This window comes from Indicator indicator, chromosome 3 (assembly GCF_027791375.1).
Source record: "Indicator indicator isolate 239-I01 chromosome 3, UM_Iind_1.1, whole genome shotgun sequence".
In the NCBI taxonomy this organism is placed as follows: Eukaryota; Metazoa; Chordata; class Aves; order Piciformes; family Indicatoridae; genus Indicator; species Indicator indicator.
In genome coordinates, this window is record NC_072012.1 from 5,807,386 (window position 1) to 5,828,916 (window position 21,531).

Sequence of the window (21,531 nt, forward strand, 5' to 3'; positions counted from 1 at the left end):
GTTTCTTCTTGGTGATTCATCATAACTTCACTGTTTTGCTTCTGTTGATGGTCTTTAAGCAGCTACTGCATTGTTTCCCATTTTACTGCAGAGCTGCTGTAATAATGTGTCCGGGACTCTTGGCTGCTGTGCTTCCTACAACTTGTGTTAATATAATCATCCAGGCTTTTAATGCATGTAACATCCCACTCAATGAAAGAAATGTGTGCTTGGCTGTGTTGGACACAGAAGTTTTCCTTAAAAGCCTTTTGATTGATGGAGTACCCAGGGGCTGAAGGTGATGGGCACCCTGCGCTCCTGACAGCGGTCAGTGGCTGTAGCTCGACGTGCTGGCTTCAGGAGAAGCATGGAGGCAGCAGAGATGCTGGTGGGGTTTGCTAGGGCTGCATCACACCTCTGAGTCAGCTCCTGCAGTTTTACAGAATGGCAATGAAAGGGTCATAACCCTTTGCAGAAAACCTCCTGTAGCTCCTCTTTGGATACAGCCAGAGCCAAACCAGAGTGAAGGAGTCATGCTTCCGAGAGCTGACAGTCAGAATTCCCTTTGTGGGACTGGAGCACTGGATGCCTTCTGCTGGCACAGCTTCTAATGCCAGCTCCTTTGGCTCCTACACCACCAGGGTCAACACCTGTGGCCACACAATGAGTAACTGGCAGCTACAGAGCACAGATGTCTGCCTTGCTAGCATTTCTTTTTCCAGCAGAAACAGCTGGTGGCTAGTGCTGCTGGTTTGAGAAGCTTCAAAGCAGACAGTAATCATGACTGGCAGAGCTTTGGGGGCTCCCAGGGTAAGACTTTGAACTGAGTCTGGCATCCTGAGCTGCAGGTGTGCACTGACATGATTCCTCTTACATGGATTTTCTGTGTTAGGATTTGAGTACAACAACATATAAAACAAGAGTTAGTTCTGAGAGAAAATGTCATCGATCGTTGTCAGCTAAGCAGTCATTTGGGTGGTCTCATCCTTTCCTGTTGATTCCTGCCCCAGCCAGGGCTGTCAGTTGTGTTGCTGCAGCTTTGCTGTTACAAAAATTATTTCAAGTAAGACATTCACAATTGTGGGTGGTTTTTTGGTGGGTTTTTATTGTTTGCTTGTTTGTTTGTTTTTTTTCAGATAAGAAAAATACTTGGAAACCCAAGTTAGGAACATGAGCATCTTAGAGCTGTTTGAGCTGGGTTAGCATGTTGAAGTGAAGTGTGCTCTGGACCAGCAACAACCTGGCCTTGATAGCACTGAGTGGAAGACTGGAAGGGGAGTGATAATCACTGCTCCTGATCAGAGGGGCAGACCTCCAAGCCTCTGTTATAGTGTCAGCAACTGACCACAGGGGGACAATGGAGAGTGGTCACATTTATGCTTGTGTGAAAGAGAAGAGCAAAAAGCTCTGCTTTTCATCTAAATAAACCTAGCTTTAAAATGTCAGTGGTGAGCAGAGCTTGCAGTATTTTCACATTTGTAATGCTTCCATATGTGACTACAATGAGCAGAGACAGCAAAGGGCAGCAGTGGGTTAATAAGAGACTAAGCAAATGGCTGGCAACTGCTATTAGAGTTACAGTTACCTGAAAGGAAGCTGTAGTCAGGTGGGGGTCAGGCTCTCCTCCCAGGCAACCAGTGACAGGACAAGAGGGCATGGTGTGAAGCTGTGCCAGGGGAGGTTTAGGTTGGATATTAGGAAGCACTTCCTCACAGAAAGTGCTTAATCAACCTGGAATGGACTGCCCAGGGAGGTGGTGGAGTTGTCATCACTGGAGGTCTTTAAGAGGGGATTGGATGTGGCACTTGGTGGCATGGTTTAGCTGATGTGGTGGTGTTAGGTCCTAGGCTGGCCTTGATGATCTCAGAGGTCTTTTCCAGCCTCAATAATTCTGTGATTCTCTGTAATGTTGCTGTAACAGCCAGCAGGAGCACGCTGAAGAGATCTCCCATTTCACACTCTTCCAGGAGATGGCTCTCACATGGATGAGGGCCTTCTTAAATCAGTGTTGTCTGCCTTGTGCATTCTTGAGAGCTGAATATTCATGGAATAGCAGCAGGTCTTTGATCCATGCTGCACTTCCTGTGACAGGATTTCATAAACTCTCAGCACATGGCTGTTCTTTCACCACCAGTTCAATTATCTCATCTTATACCAAGTGCTGTCACAGCTGATGAGTCTTCCCTTGCACAATAGAAACCCAGTAGGATTTTTTTTTTTTAGGGAGAAACTCTATTAGTAAGTAATTTGATGCTATTTTTGTATTTTTAGTCTGTGTTCCACTACTTTAGATTTGTAACTGTGGTCTGCAGTCTCTTACACACTGTGCATATCCAGTTGGGGAAGGCTGCACTCCAGCAGGCTTTGCTGTCACTTGTTAGCCAAGTGGAAGCAATGTCTGTGCCCTCCAAAGCTGCTCACAACAAGAATGTGTCTTCATCAGGACTCTTCTCATCTGGATCAACCACTCGTTGGGAGGTCTGTCCTAGTGCAGAACACCAAGGAGTCTCAAAACAAAGTTAAACACAGCTCAAGCTTTCTGTCAAACACAGCCCAGCACTGCAGCCCTGTAAAATCTATTTGCATTTTAATTTGTCTGGTAGAACAAGGCAAGTGTGAGCCTACTGCTGCAGCCCTGCCAGCTGGCCCCTGCAGAGGGGCTGGGGGACTCCAGAGAGGGCTGCCAAATGGATGGGTTTGGGTTGGAGAGTCAGAGAAAGTGGTGTTAGTGCCCAAGCTGGAATCACTTTTCTTATCCATTTAACTTTTTCAGCAGCAGAAGGGTTCTTGCCGTTGTTACTTTGCCCTGCTCTTTGATTTTCTTGGCAGGAAAGTGTGATCTCTGATCTTTTGGGGGGGCCTTGGGTCTGCTTTACGGTGGGGCCTTGGGTCTGCTTTGATTGCTGGGGGGTTTTGGTAGTGTTTAATTTGGGGGTTTGTTTTGTTGTTGTTTTAAGCTGCAGCATATTGAATAGATTAAAGACAGAGTTAGTGGTGTCCATTGAAAAAAATGTGAAAGATGAGAGCCATGGCTTTGCTGTCACTGGAGGGAAAGGGAGAGTGAGGGAGGGAAGAGTCTGTCCTGGAAACAATGAGATAACAGTGGAAAACACCCAGTGTGAAGGGATGTAGGAATCCAGGCTTGCTAGGCTTTTGGGCCCTGGGACAATCAAGTGCTCTTGGCAGCCATTTCCGGGCACATGGAGAAGGGAACAGCCAGCATGGATTTACCAAGAGATAAATTCTTCCTGAGCATCCTGACTGCCTTCTGTGATGAAGCATCTAGGCTGTGGATGAGAGGACTGCAGTGGGCATTGTGTATCTTGACCTCAGCCTGGGGAGCAGAAGGCTTAGGGGAAGCAGAATGTCCGTTGCCTACAAGGCTGTGGAGAAGAGCAGAGGCAGGCAGGCTGTGCAGAGATGCAGGGCAGGAGGATGAGTGGAAATGGTAATTTACCTGAGCAAAGCCTTCAACACTGTCCCACACCACATCCTGCTCTCCAAGCTGGTGTGGTCCAGGTTCCATGGATGGACCACTGGGCAGATAAAGGACTGGCTTGGTGGTCACACCCCAAGAGTGGCTGTCAGTGGGTCCATGTCCAAGAGCAGGCCAGTGACAAGTGGAGTCCCTCAGGGGTCAGTCCTGGGACCAGTCTTGTTTAACACCTCTGTTGGTGACATCGACAGTGGCATTGAGTGGACCCTCAGCAGGTTTGCTGATGACACCAAGCTGTGTGGTGCAGCAGACAGGCTGGAGGGAAGGGATCAATCCAGAGGGACCTTGACAGGATGGAGGGAAGGGATCCATCGAGAGGGACCTTAACAGGATGGAGGGAAGGGATCCATCCAGAGGGACCTTAACAGGATGGAGGGAAGGGATCCATCCAGAGGGACCTTGACAGGATGGAGGGAAGGGATCCATCGAGAGGGACCTGGACAGGCTGGAGGGAAGGGATCCATCGAGAGGGACCTGGACAGGCTGGAGGGAAGGGATCCATCGAGAGGGACCTTGACAGGCTGGAGGGAAGGGATCCATCGAGAGGGACCTGGACAGGCTGGAGGGAAGGGATCCATCGAGAGGGACCTGGACAGGCTGGAGGGAAGGGATCCATCGAGAGGGACCTGGACAGGATGGAGGGAAGGGATCCATCCAGAGGGACCTGGACAGGCTGGAGGGAAGGGATCCATCGAGAGGGACCTGGACAGGCTGGAGGGAAGGGATCCATCCAGAGGGACCTGGACAGGCTGGAGAGCTGGGCCCATGACAACCTCAGTAGGTTCAACAAGACCAAATGCAAGGTCCTGCAGCTGGGTAAGGGCAACTGGTACAGGCTGGGCAGGGACTGGCTTGAGAGCAGCCTTGAAGAAAAGGACTTGGGGGTGCTGGGGGATGAGAAGCTCAACATGAGCCAGCAGTGAGCACTTGCAGCCCAGAAAGCCAACCAGAGCCTGGGCTGCAGCAAGAGAAGTGTGGCCAGCAGGGCCAGGGAGGTGATTGTCCCCCTCTACTCTGCTCTGGTGAGACCCCACCTGGAGTACTGCATCCAGTTCTGGAGCCCCTGTTACAAAAAGGATCTGGAGGTGCTGGAATGTGCCCAGAAAAGGTCCATGAGGATGATCAGAGGGCTGGAGCTCCTCTCCTATGGAGACAGACTGAGAGAGTTGGGGCTGTTCAGTCTGGAAAAGAGAAGGCTCTGAGGAGACCTTCTTGTGGCCTTCCAGGATCTGAAGGGGGCTACAAGAAAGCTGGGGAGGGACTTTTGAGGGTGTCAGGGAGTGATAGGACTGGGGGGAATGGAGCAAAAGTAGAAATGGGTAGATTCAGATTGGATGTTAGAAAGAAATTCTTCCCCAGGAGGGTCGTGAGACACTGGAACAGGTTGCTGAGGGAGGTGGTGGAAGCCTCATCCCTGGAGGTTTTTGCAGCCAGGCTGGATGTGGCTGTGAGCAACCTGCTGTAGTGTGAGGTGTCCCTGCCCATGGCAGAGGGGTTGGAAGTGGATGATCCTTGAGATCCCTTCCAACCCTGACAATTCTATGAGTCTATGAATTGAAGCATGGGAAGTTGCATCTTAGTGCAAGGAGAAGCCCTGTTTTTGGGATGCTGGGATGTTTCAGACACTGAGGCTGTGACATTTCCCTTCTCTGAGACTTTCAAGGTCTGACTGGACAAGAATCTGAACAATCTGGTCTGAATTCAGTGCTGCTCTTGCCTTCAGCAGGAGGTTCAACGTGGTGGCCTCCAGAGGTCCTTTCCAACCTGAAGGATTGTGTGATGTTGTGATTTAATACTTGGTCCAAAACTGAGAAAAATAAATAGCCCACTCCCAGTCACTGCAGTAATAACTCAGATCCAGGGGATACTCCCCAGGCTGAGTGCTTTGGAATATTTTACTCCAATCTGGCCTTCCTCATTGCCAGCAAAAAGGCATTAGCAATGGAGGGCAGGGCAGCAAAGCCTGGACCAAAAAGCTGATTAATGCAAGTGTTTGAAAAGCTCAACCAATTGGAACATGCTGCAACAAACTTAAATCACTGCTGTATGGAATGGAACATTTGGGGCATTGAAAACTATCCCTGCCTGCTTAGAACAGGAACTCACAACCTGCACCCTGCCTCTGTTCAGCAGGAAGCATCCTCACAGCTCTCTTAGGAAGCTGCTCATGAGAGTTTGTTTCCTCATCTCTGCCTTCACCCCAAGCCTTCTCTCGCTGTGTAAGCCAGGTAGCAGTGATACTGACTGGTACCAAATAAATGCCATTTCCTGGTCCCTGTGCTGAGCTGGCCCTTGTGCACACTGCCTGTTCTTGGGGTTATGGAGGCAGTTCTGAAAGCTTTTCCCTTCCCATAAAAATGCTCTCCCTCATCTTTAGGTTCTCAGCTGTAGCTTCCGCTAGGATGCTGGTGGCATGACCAAAGTGCAAACCCTTTGCTGTAGGCCTGGAGGCACTCCTGTGTCTGTGCTGTGGAGAGCTCACCCTCCACACTAGAGCAGTGGTGACCCCTCTGTATTTCATGTCCAACAGCACACTCTAGTGTGTAGATTAATCACCATTACAGAACCATGCAGTCCTTTGGCTTGGAAAAGCCCCTTCACATCCAGTCCAGCCATTCTCTACCTCAACCAAGGCTGGTGCTAAGCCACATCCCTCAGCACCACATCTCTGCCTCTTTTGAACACCTCCAGGGATGGGGATTCAACCACCTCCATGGGCAGCCTGTGTCAGGCTTTGAGAACCCTTTCTATGGAGAAGTTTCTTTGGATGTCCAACCTAAACCTCCTTTGGTGCAACTTCAGGCAATTTCCTATTGTCCTATCAGTTTTTACTAGGGAGAAGAGCCCAACCCCTACCTCACTGCAGCCTCCTTTCAGGGAGCTGTGGGGAGCCATGAGGTCTTCCCCTCCATGTTAAACAACCCCAGTTTCCTCAGCTGTTCCTCTCCAGACCCTTGCCCAGCTTCACTGCCCTTCTCTGGGTGTGCTCCAGCCCCTCATCATCCTTCTTGGGTTGAGGGGCCCAAAACTGAACAGGGAGTAATTCTCATCATAACTAACTCAGTTTTTCTGTGATTTCAGTGCTCAGTAACAGAATCATCAGGGCTGAGAGGGGATCTTACTGATGTCTACTATCTGCAGGGTGGATGTCAGGAGGATGCAGCCAGGCTCTTTCCAGTGATGCCCAGCAATAGATGTAAACTAAATCACAGGGAATTCCACCTCAACATGAGAAAAAAACTTTACTGTGAAGGTGCCAGAGCCCTGAGCAGGGAGCCCAGAGAGGTTGTGGAGCCTCCTTCTCTGGAGATCTTCAAAACCTGCCTGGGCATGTGACCTGCTCTAGGTGGTCCTGCTTTGCAGGGGGGTTTCTCAACACTGAATGCTTTCCCTTCAGCTTAGATATTGTTGCTTTGGAGTTTTTCCACCTGAAATAGTTATTGACCATTGACCTTCTCTTTCTATAGAATCCTTCATGTGTGTGAACCCAGGATATGTTGCTCTAGCAAGTACAGCTTTTTTCCCCCTGATGCTCACTTCTCACAGGAATGCTTCTGTGAATGATTTGTGAAGCTCTGGAGTTAAGCACTGGATCACAATTTCCCTCCTTGTACTAATTCTGTAGTCTTGTGCTGTGAAAAGTTTTCTGGCTCAGCACTTTTTTTGCATCTACAACCTTTGAGCCTTACTGGTTTGGCACAGCTATGAGAATGTTCATGTGGGTGTTATTTTTACATACTGCTATGAATGAAAACAAAGGAACCAGCAGAGCTTTATTGGAAAAACGTTCAGGAGATCTTAGGCAAGAACCTTAGGAATAAAGAATGAAAATAAGAAAGGATCTATGTCATGAGTAGAAGGGAAGCTGAATCTGAAACCAGTCCATTCCAACATTTTTCTTCATATAGGCTCTAACTAACATTTGCTAAGGGAGTGATTTTGAAGTGCTGCCAGACAGGTATGCCAGAAACCAGAAAAATCAGAGTGACAAAGGGATTTTAAAAAGTATTTGGAGAAGGATTTAGAATTGTGTCAGGTCTAATAAAGTTCAGTACTGGGACTAACTTGAATTGAGCATGTAGATAATATCTAAAGAGCCAGGATGTCTGCATTTCTGCATGAAAGATACCCCAAATGAGGAAAATAAATGGTCTTTACTCTCCTCATTAAAATGCTGTCTGTTGGTTGCCTGTGCTGTGCATAATCCTTCCCTGTTTTTGTACAGGAAAAGCATAAGCAGGAGTTAGAAGACATGAGGAAAGCTGGACATGAAGCCTTGAGTATGATTGTGGAAGAATTCAAGGTAAATGAGCTGCCAGGGCACCCCAGTTTCCTAATAACATCAGCATGACAATAACAAGCAAGCACTACAGGCAGTCTCTGCTTTAGCCTTGCTTGTTCTGGTTGCTCAACCTCCTTTCATTTCACAAATCTTTTCTGTTGCTTCCAATTCAGCCTCTTTGGGCTGCAATGTTGTGTGGCATGTTTTTCACTGCACTTTGGGGAAGTTCAGACAAAGTAGGTCAGCCATTTTCAGTAAGGAAACTTAAAACCAGAACAAACCAAAAATGCTCAGGCTGCTGTGGTGAACTCTGGGTTTGACTGTTCAACACACAGCCCCATTTCAGACCTCCTCTGCCTCAAACTGCACTTGGAGGGAAGCAGCCTCAGAGTAACTGATGGGGGTTTTATCCACACAGCACTAAGAGAAGGAGTTAAGGATGAAAGAGCTGAATCTGGAGGTTGTCTCTCACCTTGTTCCCAGTTGCTTTCAGCTGGTAGGATGGGAGAGCTGGGTGTTACCAGGCAGGATCAGTCTGTGGGGTTTGTGCTGTTGTGGGAATGGTAAGAAATACAAAGGACACAAACTGAGCCAGTTAGGAGGAGGAGTAGGTAAGGCTAAGAATTCCAATCAGACTGAAAGAGGTGAAGCCTTGCTCCAGGGGAGCCACACTTGGATGTTTTGCCAGGTTTATGCTGACAATGTGAGCTGCTTTTGGCTGAGCAGCTGGGCATGCTGTGTCTGCTGCACAGGCATCCTCCCAGGTACCCACGGCACAGGTTTCAGGGCTTTGCTGTGGAATTCTGCATGCATGCAGCTTGCTCTTCTCCATTCTTTAGTTTATCACAGTATCATAGAATGGTTTGGGTAGGAAGGGATCTCCAAAGGTCATCTAGTCCAACCCCCCTGCAGTCATCAGGGGCATCCTCTACTAGAGCAGGTTGCTCAGAGCCTTGTCCAGCCTCACCTTCAGTAGCTCCACAGATGGGGCCTCAACTACCTCCCTGGGCAGCCTATTGCAGTATTCCAGCAGCCTCATAGTGCAGAACTCGTTCCTCACATCCAATCTAAATCTATTCTTCTCTCATTTCAAACCATTGTTCCTTGCCCTGTCTCTGCAGGCCTTTGCAAGCAGTCCCTCTGCAGAATCCTCTCTCTCCATCTCTGGCCATGCTGCTTTGGATGCAGCAAGTTATTCCTCAGGATGACAGGAGAGGCCTATTCTGCATTCCCTGGGTTTTGATCAGGTGCTACTTTGTTCCAAAGCAGTGCTTGCTGATGGCTCAGGGTAGGTGCTGTTGGCATTATGAGCAGCCCTCACGGACACCAGCCAGTTATGGCTTTGTGCTGCTGCTCCAAGCAGAGCTGGAGTGTGAGTGAATGTGATGCCCAATGTTGATTGTGTAAGGATAGCTGTATGAAAATAGGAACCATTCATGGTGAGCCCCAGAAAATCCTCAGAACCCCTCAAGCCCCAGACATTCTAAATGAGGAACTGAAACTCTAGGGTGAACAGAAATGGTTTCTGTATTGCTGGCATAGGTGAGTCTTCCTGCTGGGAAGTTTGTGGAAGTGCCTTTCTCTTTTCCTACAAATGAAAAAGAGAGTTGCCACTTTTTCACTTCTGCCTGCAGCGCTGCCAAGTTAGTCACCAAACCCTCACCCTTATCTTACTTGACAGCTAATTGCTGCTCCCTGCAGACTTTCTGTTGCTGCATCTTTCAGTGCTTGAAAATGAGTTACACTTTCTGATAACCACTGCTCTGTGCTGTGAGGAATTGTTTGTTATAAAAGGGACAATATCTCACTCCACACTGATCTCTCATTGCCATGGCATCCCTCAGCACACTAGACACTCCACTTTAAGACCAAATCCTTTCAGTTCCTGCCCTTGTTGTGACTGGTCATTTTTAATACAGCAACAGTGTTGAAAAGGGAGTTTACACAAGAAGGGAGATAGTGACTGATCCAGTTTCAAGGACTTGAATGCGCCAAAGCCATGAGAATTATTGCAGTTGTCTTTGCAATATTAACTTGACAAATGTGCTGGGAAGTCCATTAACAGGGGCCATTAGGCACTGCAGCCCAAGCCCTCAGATCCCTGGCCATTGCTGAGCATCCTGCATTCTTACCCTTCTTTCAACAAATAAATAGTCCACAGCACAGGCAAAAATTTGTGTTGAAAACCATGAGAAAGCAAATGAAAAGTGAACTTGGTGATCTCTGGAGGCCAAGTTTCCCCTTCTCAGGTTTACCCAATTTTGTTTAATTTTTGCCTTTCATGTCAGTGTTCTTTTACATTTTTATCCCTGTAATTAACTACAGTAGAGAAAAGTAAATGTAGCTCTTGGAAAGGGTGCTGGTGGGATGGTGTCACCTTGGAGGAGATTTACCACAAGCAGCATGAGGGTTTTGTGCTCTGCTTGTTTAGTCAAGCTTTTGTTCTGAAATTGTCAGAGTTGTGTAAATAGACAAGTGAAGGTTTTTAATCTGCTTTGTTTAGATTGCTCACCATACAAAATACCCTCTAATGGAAGCTTTCAAGGAGATGAGGTTACAGGCAGGTGGATTTACTTGATGGCATTTTTTTCCTTAGATTCCTTTATGCAATTATTTAGTCTTCTAAAAGCCAGCTTGTGTGAATCAGATGTCTCCTTTTATGGCACTGGGCTTCAACTTGCAAGACCCTTTGCAGCCTTTCCTGCAGTGAGAGTCTTGGCTATCAGTTTTCAATGCTAGGTGGTCAGGTTTTCCAGCTTTCCAGAACGTCAGAGCAGGTGGGTTTGCAAAGTGTGGGATACCTGGGAGCCATTCCATTGTCTCTCAGAAATGTTTGTCACTAATGGAGCTCTGAGCTGAAAGTTTGCCCTGTAATGAGCAAAGGAAAATGTCAAAGATTTCATTACAAAAGAAGATCATCTAAAACCAGGAGAGCTGTAACTAATGGAGTCCTCCAGGGATCAGTGCTGGGTTCAACATCCTCATCAGTTACATTGATGAGGGGACAAAGTGTCTGCTCAGAAAGTTTGCTGATGGTACCAAGCTGGGAGGCTTGGCTGAGACACCTGATGGCTGTGAGGCCATTCAGTGAGATTTGGACAGACTGAGAGCTGGGCAGAGAGGAACCTAATGAGGTTCAGCAAGGATAAGTACAGAGTCCTGCATCTGGGAAGGAAGAATAAACTGCACCAGTGCAGGTTAGGAGATGATCTGCGAGAGAGCAGCCCTGTGGAGAAGGACCTGGGAGTCCTGGTGGATAACAAATTATCCATGGGTCAGCAATGTGCCCTTGTGGCCAAGAGTGCCAATGGGATCCTGGGGTGCATTAAGAGGAGTGTGTCCAGCGGTTCGAGGGAGCATAGGATTCAAACCAAGTTGTTGATCATTTCTAGTATAGCAAATGAGGCTGAAAATAAAGCTGGAGTTGTAATACTGTCCAAGACAGATTGCTCTGTTCTTGTGTTTGGTTCAAACATGTGTTATTTTGAAACACTAGACAAAATTCAATGCCCACTGTAGATTGGGAAGTGAGACCATGAAGCTTCTTTATACCCTCATGCACATCAAAACATGGTGACCTTTTGTACAGAACAGTTTGAGAGAAGAGTTTTCTACAGAAGCACTTTTGGAATTGCTATAGAAGATGTGACAGCACAAGCTGTGTTTCAGCTTTGGGTATCAGACTCTGATGAGGAGTGGAAACAGTGCAGGAAACTCAGCTCAACCTTTTGGTTTGTTCCACTGAGATCCCAGTTTGTTGTCAATTGCAAGCTACCTCTGACCTCAGCAGAGTGCAGACTTCTGATGGTCCTTTTAGGTCGAATTCTACCAGTTGTAGTCCTGATGAGAGGAGCATATGATAATTTATTTAATTTGGTCTTGAAAGAAAGAAAATGGAGCTGTGTGTCAGCCTGCAATCCATCTGATCCCTGAGAGATTCTGGGCAGGGGTATGAAGGTGTGCTGATCCATCCTGAGAGCTCCTTGTCACTTCTTTCATCTTCACTTCCTGTATTAAAAATGATAATACTGAGCTAGAGAAACTGTTAAAATAGGAGAGATTTTATTCTGGTCAAATAAAGCCCACTGGATACCTTAAGTCAGTGTAATTTTTGGAAGCAGTTCTGGGTTTAGAGGAATTAAATATAGATGTGTTGATCTGGCACACTTTTCTTCCCCTTAATACCTTTCCCAGTGCTACTTCCTACTGTAATGTTCTTTTATTGCTCTAGAAGCCAAAAGAAGTATAGATAAAAGCTTGAGGCTTCAAACGTAACCAAATTTTAGCTTTGATTGGCTGAGATTATGCCAAGTTGAAATTTAATTATAATTTAAATATAACTGAACCATACAACATAGAACAACATCAGTGTAGACATTAATTCTTGGCTTTCTCGGTAAATGTTGGGTTTGGGTTTCTCCCCCCCCAGTTTAGTGATGGTAAAAGTGTCAGATGAGATATGGGGACAAAGGAAGTGTAAAACAGCTATGGATGTATGTTGCTCTGAGTAGCTGGAGCTGTGGCCATGTTGTTTCCTTTTCAGGCATCAGAGGAAGGATGTCACTAAACTTGCTTTATTACACTGAACTAGAGTTGATTTTGTACATCAGCCTTGTCAGTTCTGTCTTTTTTTTTCACCTGTGGAAAGGCATCAGCTCAAATGATGATGTGCTAAGGTCTGAACTCTGGTCATATAGCTGCAGCTCAGTCTTGTGCTTATGCAGGGCCTTGTCCTTCAATTGTAAGCAAGCCACTTTCAGTAGTTGCTGTCTAAGGTGCCATGGCCCTTTAAACTGTTCCCTGCTGCAAGGACTTGCTTGGGAGGCAGAAGGTTTTTGTAAGTCAAGGGAATGACAAATGGGTAAAGGAGATCTGGTAGCTGCCTGAAAGAGATGACTTTGACTCTAGGAGAGACCTAGAAAGGAACCTCACTTCTGGTTAAGGGCAGTGGTAGTCGGGGCTTGTGAGAAGTGTTGAGCTGAGGAAGTGAAAAAGAAGCCAAGAAGCAGTAAGGGCTACTTGATAAACGTAAAGACCTCCTGAATATCTGAACCTGCCCCTTCCTTTTGACCATGATAACTATAGACTGAGGCAGCAGATGTGGTAGGAGTGTAGAAACAGATCCACATGTTGTGTGTGGGCACCTCTTGTCATCACAGTCCTGTAACTGGCTGTTGGGTACAGCATGACCTTTGCCACCCTGTGTCAGGAAGTTCATTATGCAACATATAGAAGAACAAATTAATTGTCAAGAGCACCCATATTGAAATCTTACCCTTCAACTTCAGGGAATCCTAGAATGGCTCAAGCTGGAAGGGACCTCAGAGCTCATCTGCTCCAACCTCCCCACCATGGGCAGGGACACCTCTCAACTAGACTCAGCTGCTCAAGGCCTCATCCAGCCTGGCCTTCAACAGGCAGGAGGCAGCCACAGCCACAGCCTCCCTGGGCAGCCTGTTCCAGAGTCTCACCACCCTGGTACTGAAGAACTTCTACCTAAGATCCAGTCTAACCCTGCTCTCCCTCAGTACTCCATACAGCAGATGCCACAGGCTGCATTCTGCTTCAGTGAACTGTTCAAAGGAGACTGCTTCATGAATGCCAGCTTGGTATTAGGTCAGTGGCCACAGATCTATGGAACATCAGCCCTCCAGGGCCCATTTGTGATTAGGTAAGGAGGAAAGAGATCCTTCACCAGTGGGCAGTAGTTGCTCAGAGGAGCAATTAGTCTGAAGACTTTCAGTGCCATTGTCTGAAGGAGGTGACTACAGGAATTAGAGACACCTGTTGGTGAGTAGCTAAGTTTAGTAAATTAGGTAACTAGTATATTAAGGGATTTTAATTAGTAATTAACATAGCTGGTTATCTTGGAAGCTCTCTCTGAAGTCCTGTGCCACTTAAGGGGATGCTTTTTCTCTCTCTGCTCACTCAGCTAGCTAGTGGGATAGTTAAATCCAGGATCAGTTCTGTGGTACTAACTATGTTAGTAGTGTGTATGGCGGAAAGGGAAGGCTTTTCTTTCTGAATATGGAATGGATGGATTCTCCAAAGAAAATAATCATAAAAAATACATTTAAAATGTATCAAACTCCACATGCCAGCCAAGGAACAATCATTAATTCCTTGGAAACTGGAAGCTCTTTATGCTGTCGAATCAAATTTTACAAGTTGCAAAGTGCACAGTGACTCAGCCCTTGGTTGGAGCAGGAAGCTGAGAAAGGACACTGCTGCCTCATGACCATTCTGGTGCTCTTCTCCCTAAGACCAGGTTATTATTTTCTATTTTTCATTTGTGCCAGTTATTTGAAACAGTTCTTGTCAGAACAGTTCAGGCAAGAAAAACCCCTTACCCCGAAGGACGACTTAGTTTGTGCCAGTGATGTGTGGCAGTTGTTAGTTGTGTAGACAGCAAGGTTTAGCAGAGGAAGTTTCACTCTCCAAGAGGTGTAACTTCTGTGTGTTAAGGTTTTGGTTGCCTTCATTTCTGTCAGTAAAAGAACTAAAGGTAATTGGAAAGAAATTGGCTTTTTTGGAAAGTAAACTTCAGGCTGCCTGCTGCCCTGCAGTGAATACATTGTGACATTTGGGTTGGGTTTGTGGTAGGCAGCATTTCTTACCTTTTGAATTGCTGAACCTGTGCTGAAAACCACTGCCATGCAATTTCCTTACCCAGTTCAAGTACTGCTGCTGGCAACAACTTCACCAAAAACACAAAGGGTAACAGTTTGTTTATTTTGTTTTTCTGGCCTGTGTCAGGCCTCAATACATGAAAAATCCACCTGAGGTATTCCCCCATTTCCCCAGTGTTTGGTGACTGTTTCCCTGTTCTCACCAGGTGCAATATTGAGGAGCACTGATTTGGGCAGAAGAGGCTAATGAGTGGAAAATGTGGGGAGGTGGCTCAGAATTGCCAGCAGATATATTTGGGTTTTATGTATTGTAAAGGCTGTTTCCTGTGTGTTCTGTGCTGTTCAGTAAATATCTAAAATACAGATAGTTTGAAAGATGAGAGTCTTGTCTGGGTCTGCAGCTGTGCCAGGGTTCTGTTCTCTACAAACCTGTGTCTGCTTGAACTCGCAGTCATTTCTTCACCCTGTTTATTGCTTGGTAAAAAGAGTTTGCTACACAGTGTGTAAATAACTCCAGGAGTATTGGGAACATGACATCAATATTTGATAATGCTGGGGGAAAAGACTGGCAGAACGTGAGCAAATCCTGGCTCAAAGTAGCCCTGCTTCCTTGGAAAGCCTGAGGGGAATGCCTCCAATCATACCTGGGGCTTTTTCACCTGGCTGCATGGGTTGGAATTTCTCTTCTTGTGGTCAGGTGCTGGAAATTCTGCAGGACTCAAGTCAAGTGCCTGGGAATAGTCTCCTGTGCCTGGGAATAGACTCCTGTGCCTGTACTCACACACAAGTGCTTGGGAATACATGTGTGCACACGTGCTCACACAAGTGCATGTGAATACAGTCCTGTGCCTGTGCTCACACACCAGTTCCTAACTGTACCCTCGTTTTTTGTTGTTACTGTCTTGGTACTGTGCCTTTCCACACTTGGATTTGCACTGCTTTACCCTGGGGTGTGAACTTCCCCGGGGGGGTGGGGGAGTGCTCTTTTATGTTTGAAATGACTCAGAATTTCCATCTGCTTTTACTTGCCTTGTGGTTGTGAAGATCATGCTTGGCCCATGGGGGCTCTCCCTGTGCCGAGAGGATGTGGAGTTTTGTCAGCCAGGGAAGTCTGTCTGGCTTTTTTCCCCCCCTTCGGCAGCTTTCATTCGCTGCTCTTCGTGTGTGGTCCCTCCCGGCTGGGTGTGCTTGACAGAAACACTCTCCTCTATCTGCTCTCCACCGCTGCCTCTCGAGCAGGCTGCACCGAAGAAATCTCAGGTCCAAAACCCCACCAGTCCTGACTGAGAGCAAGGTAGTTGTGCACAGAAAGGTACTTCAGTAGCTGTGCTTTCCAGATCCATAACAGCATTCCAGAATCTGGTTGCACACAAGCGTTAGGGCACCGACACATAGCAGTTCTACCTCTGAATGTGCTCTGCTTTCCCTTTGCAGGCGCTGCTGCAGTCCACAGTGGAGCAGCAAGAAGCAGCTCTTGCCAAGCAGTATCTGCTGGCCATTGAAAAGCATTCTCAGAAGTGTGAAGAACTTCTCACTGCTCAGGTATGGATCTGCACAGACAGGCAGCTGTGATGTTTTTTTTTTTTTGTTTTTTTTTTTTCTTTTAGTTTCAACTCTTCCCTGTTTGGGAAAACATTAACTTCTATGACGACCGAAGAAGAGAATCAGTCTTCACCTTATGTCCTTAGCACATCAGTGAACACCTATTTAAAAATGCAAAATAAATGATGGCTCTTGGTCTGGGGGATCAAAGAGGGTTTGTAACAGTTAATCCTGTTTAGAACAGATTCAAGAAGAGAGAAGAGGTCTCAGAGTAATTAATTTCTTACTCCTTTGACTGCTGCCACTTTCTGTAGTCTTGTAGAAAGCATTCAGTTATTTTTAATGGGTGCAGTCAAATGCAAGATTTGATGGTGTGGGATTTGGTCACAATTTTGGTTCAAATGTTTTGGTGTGGCTCAGGTGGTAGACACAGACATCTGCTGGCCAAACCTATTTTCATTTCACAGAAATCTTATGTCAGCCAATAAAAGCCAGCTCTGAGGAACTGCAGATGTTCTGAAATAGACTGACATAAAGAGGCCTGCTTGGGCTCTTCAGGGTGACTGGAGCAGCACCATGCTGCATGGCAGGTGTTTGGAGGCACAGCAAGTTACTGAGGGCTCTCTGACCACTGCAGACTGGGTTTGTTATTGAAAAGCTCTGGGTTTGACTGAAGGACAGCTCTCCAATCAAAATAATAATGAACATTAGTATGTAATTTAAAACCTCAAAAGCTAATTTCCTATCAGCATCCTGAAGAGGTTCACATTGCAGTGGTTAACCTTTGATTACTGCTGCTACCTACAACTTTACTGAAAACACAAAGGATAATAGTTTGGTTATTTAATTTTGTGGGGTGTGTCAGACCTAAATACATGAAAAATCCACTAGAAGTGTTCCTCCATTTTCCAAATGTTTTGTGTCTGTGTTTTGACATTGTCAGTGAATACTTGGTACAAACAAGCATTAAGTGTCTAAGGATCTGCATAACACAGGGAGTGTGTAAGGGAATACACAAGAGAATGTGTAAGAGTTTGAAGAAATCAGTTTCCTTATGAATCATAGAATCATAGAATTTTTAGGTTGGAAGGGACCTCAAGGACATCCAGTTCCAACCCCTCTGCCATGGGCAGGGACACCTCACACTACATCAGGTTGCTCAGAGCCACATCCAGCCTGGCTGCAAAAACCTCCAGGGATGAGGCTTCCACCACCTCCCTGGGCAACCTGTTCCAGTCTCTCCCCACCCTCCTGGGGAAGAATTTCTTCCTAACATCCAATTTGAATCTACCCATTTCTAGTTTTGTTCAATTCCCCCTAGTCCTATCATTCCCTGACACCCTCAAAAGTCCCTCCCCAGCTTTCTTGTAGCCCCCTTCAGATCCTGGAAGGCCACAATGAGGTCTCCTTGGAGCCTTCTCTTCTCCAGACTGAACAGCCCCAACTCTCTCAGTCTGTCTCCATAGGAGAGGAGCTCCAGCCCTCTGCTCATCCTCATGGCCCTTCTCTGGACACCTTCCAGCACCTCCAGAGCCTTCCTGTAACAGGGGCTCCAGAACTGGATGCAGTACTCCAGGTGGGGTCTCACCAGAGCGGAGTGGAGGGGGACAATCACCTCCCTTGACCTGCTGGCCACACTTCTCTTGCTGCAGCCCAGGCTCTGGTTGGCTTTCTGGGCTGCAAGTGCTCACTGCTGGCTCATGTTGAGCTTCTCATCCAGCAGCACCCCCAAGTCCTTTTCTTCAGGGCTGCTTTCAAGCCAGTCCCTGCCCAGCCTATTTTGGTGCTCGGGATTGTCCCAAGGAGGAGTGTCTTGCACAGAGCTACAGTCATCCAGTGCTTACCATAAAGTTCGGCCTACAAAGCAAGTATGGATGAAGTTGGGTTGAGTTTTGAAATGAACATATTGTTTGCTAGCCTATCAATCTCTGAGTGTTGGAAAGGACTGGAGCTCATGAAATCTGGAAGCATTCTGGGACATTGTGCTTACAGACTGAGCAAAAATATTGCTCCTGTGACTTGTTATGTTGGCATCACAAACCAAAAGATAGGGTCAGAAATGCAGAAACATGTTCAAGAGGTACAGATGGACCTGGGGAGAACCAAACAATTTAAAGGACCTGCTCTGGGTTGCAGGCAAGCACCTTAGGACATGGCACAGGGCCCAGTTCACATCATGTCTGCATTTAACACATTTAATACTCCTTTGGATCCAAAAAAGTTCTGTGTTTTGTTTATTGGCTTCCAAGTCATTTCTCATTCAACTCCCTCAAGGTTTATCACCTTTAATTGTAAAATAAAACTGGGGGTTTGAAGCCTAATCAAGCAGACAGGTGTGAGTTCTTAGGCCAGGATTTTTGGGTGTAATGGATTTTCCACTGGCAGATTCTGTTCACTCACAAACTGTTGTTGGAGCAGATCTGAGAGCTGTGTGGTGTCTTTCCATTCTGTTTTAGTTTCTGCAGTTCATCTTTGGTCCTTACATCTGAGCTCTTGCAGCGTGCTGCCCATCTATAGGTGACATCATCTTCATCTACAGGAGGGAACCAGCAGCCCATCAGCACAAACTGTCTTCACCTGAGTGCTGCTTATCAGGTCCTTTCTTCTGGGCTGGCTGCAGGCTTGTAGGGTGGGGAGGGGTCATCTTATGGCTGATTGCTGCTTTTGCTTTTCTGTGAAACAAGCCAAGGTAAGTGTCCATTGTCTTAGCCCCAGTCTCCTTATCTTGGCCCACAGGGCTTTCTGTGTCACTTTTGCTCCCAGTCTGAGGGGGCTGAGGGGCAGCTTGTTAGAGCAGAGTACCTTTAAACCAGGGCAGGCTGTGAAATAAGTTAGAACTCATTTCACTGGTCATTTGGCTGTGGTGTTTGGGGATATGGTTTAGGGGTGACCCTTGTAGAGTAGGGTTCTGGGTTGGACTTGGTGATCCTGAGGGTCTTTTCCCACCTGAATGTTTCTGTGAGTTTGTGAACACACACACACACAGACAGAAGGGCTACTCAACACTTTCTTCTTTTTCTTCATGTGTTCTTTATCTCTCTTTATCCTTAGGAGCTCAATGTTTGTGGGTTTTCCATAATCTGAATTGCTATAGCTGCTTTCTGAGCAAAGCATTCTCGTTGGTGGATGGCCTTTTGTAGCTTCTTTTTTATGCAAGCAATGAAGCAAAATGCTTCAAGTTTCATTTCAGTTTCTGATGTCTTAAATTATAGCCTCCATGTGCTGTCTGTGTAGTGCTGTGTGGAGGCCTGAGTACAAGCACAGACTGAGTCCTTTTATTGCCATTTTTATAATTTTTCTTTATATTTTCACTGTTTTAACTTTCCTGGTCTAATGAAGCTTTGCTGATTCCTCAGCTTTCTCTTAGTAACATTTTGCTGCTTTCTTAGCTGCTTGGACCTCAAACTGGCAAAAAAAGCTGCAGCTGAGCCATGCAGTAATAAGTCATAATTTGAGGAAGTGGAAATATGTAACAGATGTTGGAATTCTTCAGAGTGATTTTTCCACCTTGCACTGCCAAGCAGTCAGATGCCACAGATAGTGAGGACAGTGTAGGAAACCAGTTATGGTTAGCAGAACTTGTCATTGGGCTGAGACAGCTTAGCAGTGGTGCAGCTGCCCTCTAACAGGGTGTGCTGTTAAACGTGGCTGGCCTCTGCACAGCACCAGGAGGCTGTTGGTGAGGCAGTCAGGTGGATAATGTTTTGAATAGGATGTAGGCCTGGGCATGTTTGGCTAACATGACAGAGTCAGGGTGCTGTAGCTGTGTGTTTTATGTTAGGTCAGCTCCCTCCTTGCACACAGACAGGGTTTCCCACGACCTCTGTTATTCCTTCTTGGGATTCCTTCATGAGAGCCAGGCAGGAAGGCAGAACTCTGCAGGTGAAGAAGAGTTCTCATTCAGATAGGTGAAGATCTTGGAACCAATGAATTCTTCAAAAGCCTCCCCAAATCATTCACCATTGCTGCTGATGAGTGCTGTGCTGAAGTGTTTGCTAAACAGAATCACGGAATCAATAAGGTTGGAAAAGACCTCAAGGAGCATCAAAGTCCAACCTGTCACCCTACACCTCATGCCTATCTAAACCATGGCACCAAGTGCCACGTCCAATCCCCTCTTGAACACCTCCAGGGATGGTGACTCCCCCACCTCCCTGGGCAGCACATTCCAATGGCCAACCACTCTCTCTGTGAAGAACTTTCTCCTCACCTCCAGCCTAAACCTCCCCTGGCGCAGCTTGAGACTGTGTCCTCTTGTTCTGGTGCTGGTTGCCTGGGAGAAGAGACCAACCCCTTCCTGGCTACAACCTCCCTTCAGGTAGTTGTAGACAGCAATGAGGTCACCCCTCAGAACTGAAGATAATTTTTCCTGAACCTAAAGAGACAGAGATTGTTCTATGTCCATGTATTATAAAGGCTAAAAAATTGTATCTATTGGAGATGGGAAATAAAGTTGTCTTATACCTGTGTTTTTGCTGTTAAGCTGCTGACTACAGTGGTGTTTAATGAGATTAAGCAATTCAGCAGGTCTTTGTTGCTAGAGCTGAGGGTGCATTTAGACACTGGGGTGGACTGCCCAGGGAGGTGGTGGAGTCACCATCACTGGAGGTCTTTAAGAAAAGTTTGGATGTGACACTTGGTGGCATGGTTTAGCTGATGTCATGGTGTTGGGTCATAGGCTGGACTTGATGATCTTAGAGGTCTTTTCCAGCCTCACTAATTCTGTGATTCTGTGTGATCCTGCATTAGGCACACATTTGTCTTCACACCCTGGCTTTTCAGGGGGCTGCCATTAGAAGACTGTTTCATCTCACTAATGTGTGAGGATTGTTCCCTCAGATAAAAGATCTCTGAACCTACGCAATAGCATTATTTCATTGCAGGGAGACTACAAGTCCTGCAAGCTTTATTTTCTATTTGGTCTTAGAGTGGGAATAGCTTTGATTGTTCCCTGGTGCTGTTTGCTGGTTTGTTTTTGAACGATGATCTGACAGCTTGAACAGAAGCTCTGAGTAGCAGTTAACACCATGCATTTATACATCCTGCATTTGGTGAGCTGTGCATGATGGTGTATTCAGGATTGTGAAGGAACCAGTTTGCTGAAATGCAAATTGGCTGCCTCTTAGTTACAGCAGGTGAACTGCACTTTCCTTTGTGGACAACATCCTGTACCTCACACCTTCCAAATGGAACAGAGCAGGACCCAGGGAGACACTACCTGCAGTTCTTTAACAGCATTTCAGTCCCTGCGAGACATCCTGCTTGCTTTTTTGTTTTCTTTAAATATGCTGGTTAGGATTATTAGGAATATGCAAGGAATTGTAACCATACTAAATTAGCTTTAGTTAGTAGTAGTTGTAGCTGTAAAATAGGTCATATCCTTCATCACTGCATTCCCTTCAGGAATTACAGCCTGTGTTATCCTTCAAAAGATGCTTACCTGAAAGAAAAATGCCAGAACTATATCTACTCTACAAAATAACAACAACAACAACAAAAGGACTGACTAGTTTCTCTTGTGATTAAAGCTGTTTACAATGTCTTCTGTGACTCACATTCCAGGAAAAAAAAAAAAAAAAAGATAGATATTTTGGATTTCTTTT

At 46.3% G+C, this 21,531-nt stretch overlaps 1 protein-coding gene across 1 annotated transcript in view; it reads left to right on the forward strand.

The window, feature by feature from the left end:
• CCDC91 (coiled-coil domain containing 91) overlaps positions 1–21,531 on the forward strand; it is a 77,587-nt gene that overhangs the window by 11,854 nt on the left and 44,202 nt on the right. Inside the window, exons 6-7 of the mRNA XM_054399748.1 lie at positions 7,701–7,778; positions 15,821–15,928. Of these exons, the coding sequence (XP_054255723.1) occupies positions 7,701–7,778; positions 15,821–15,928 (186 nt within the window). The remainder of the gene's footprint in view (positions 1–7,700; positions 7,779–15,820; positions 15,929–21,531) is intronic.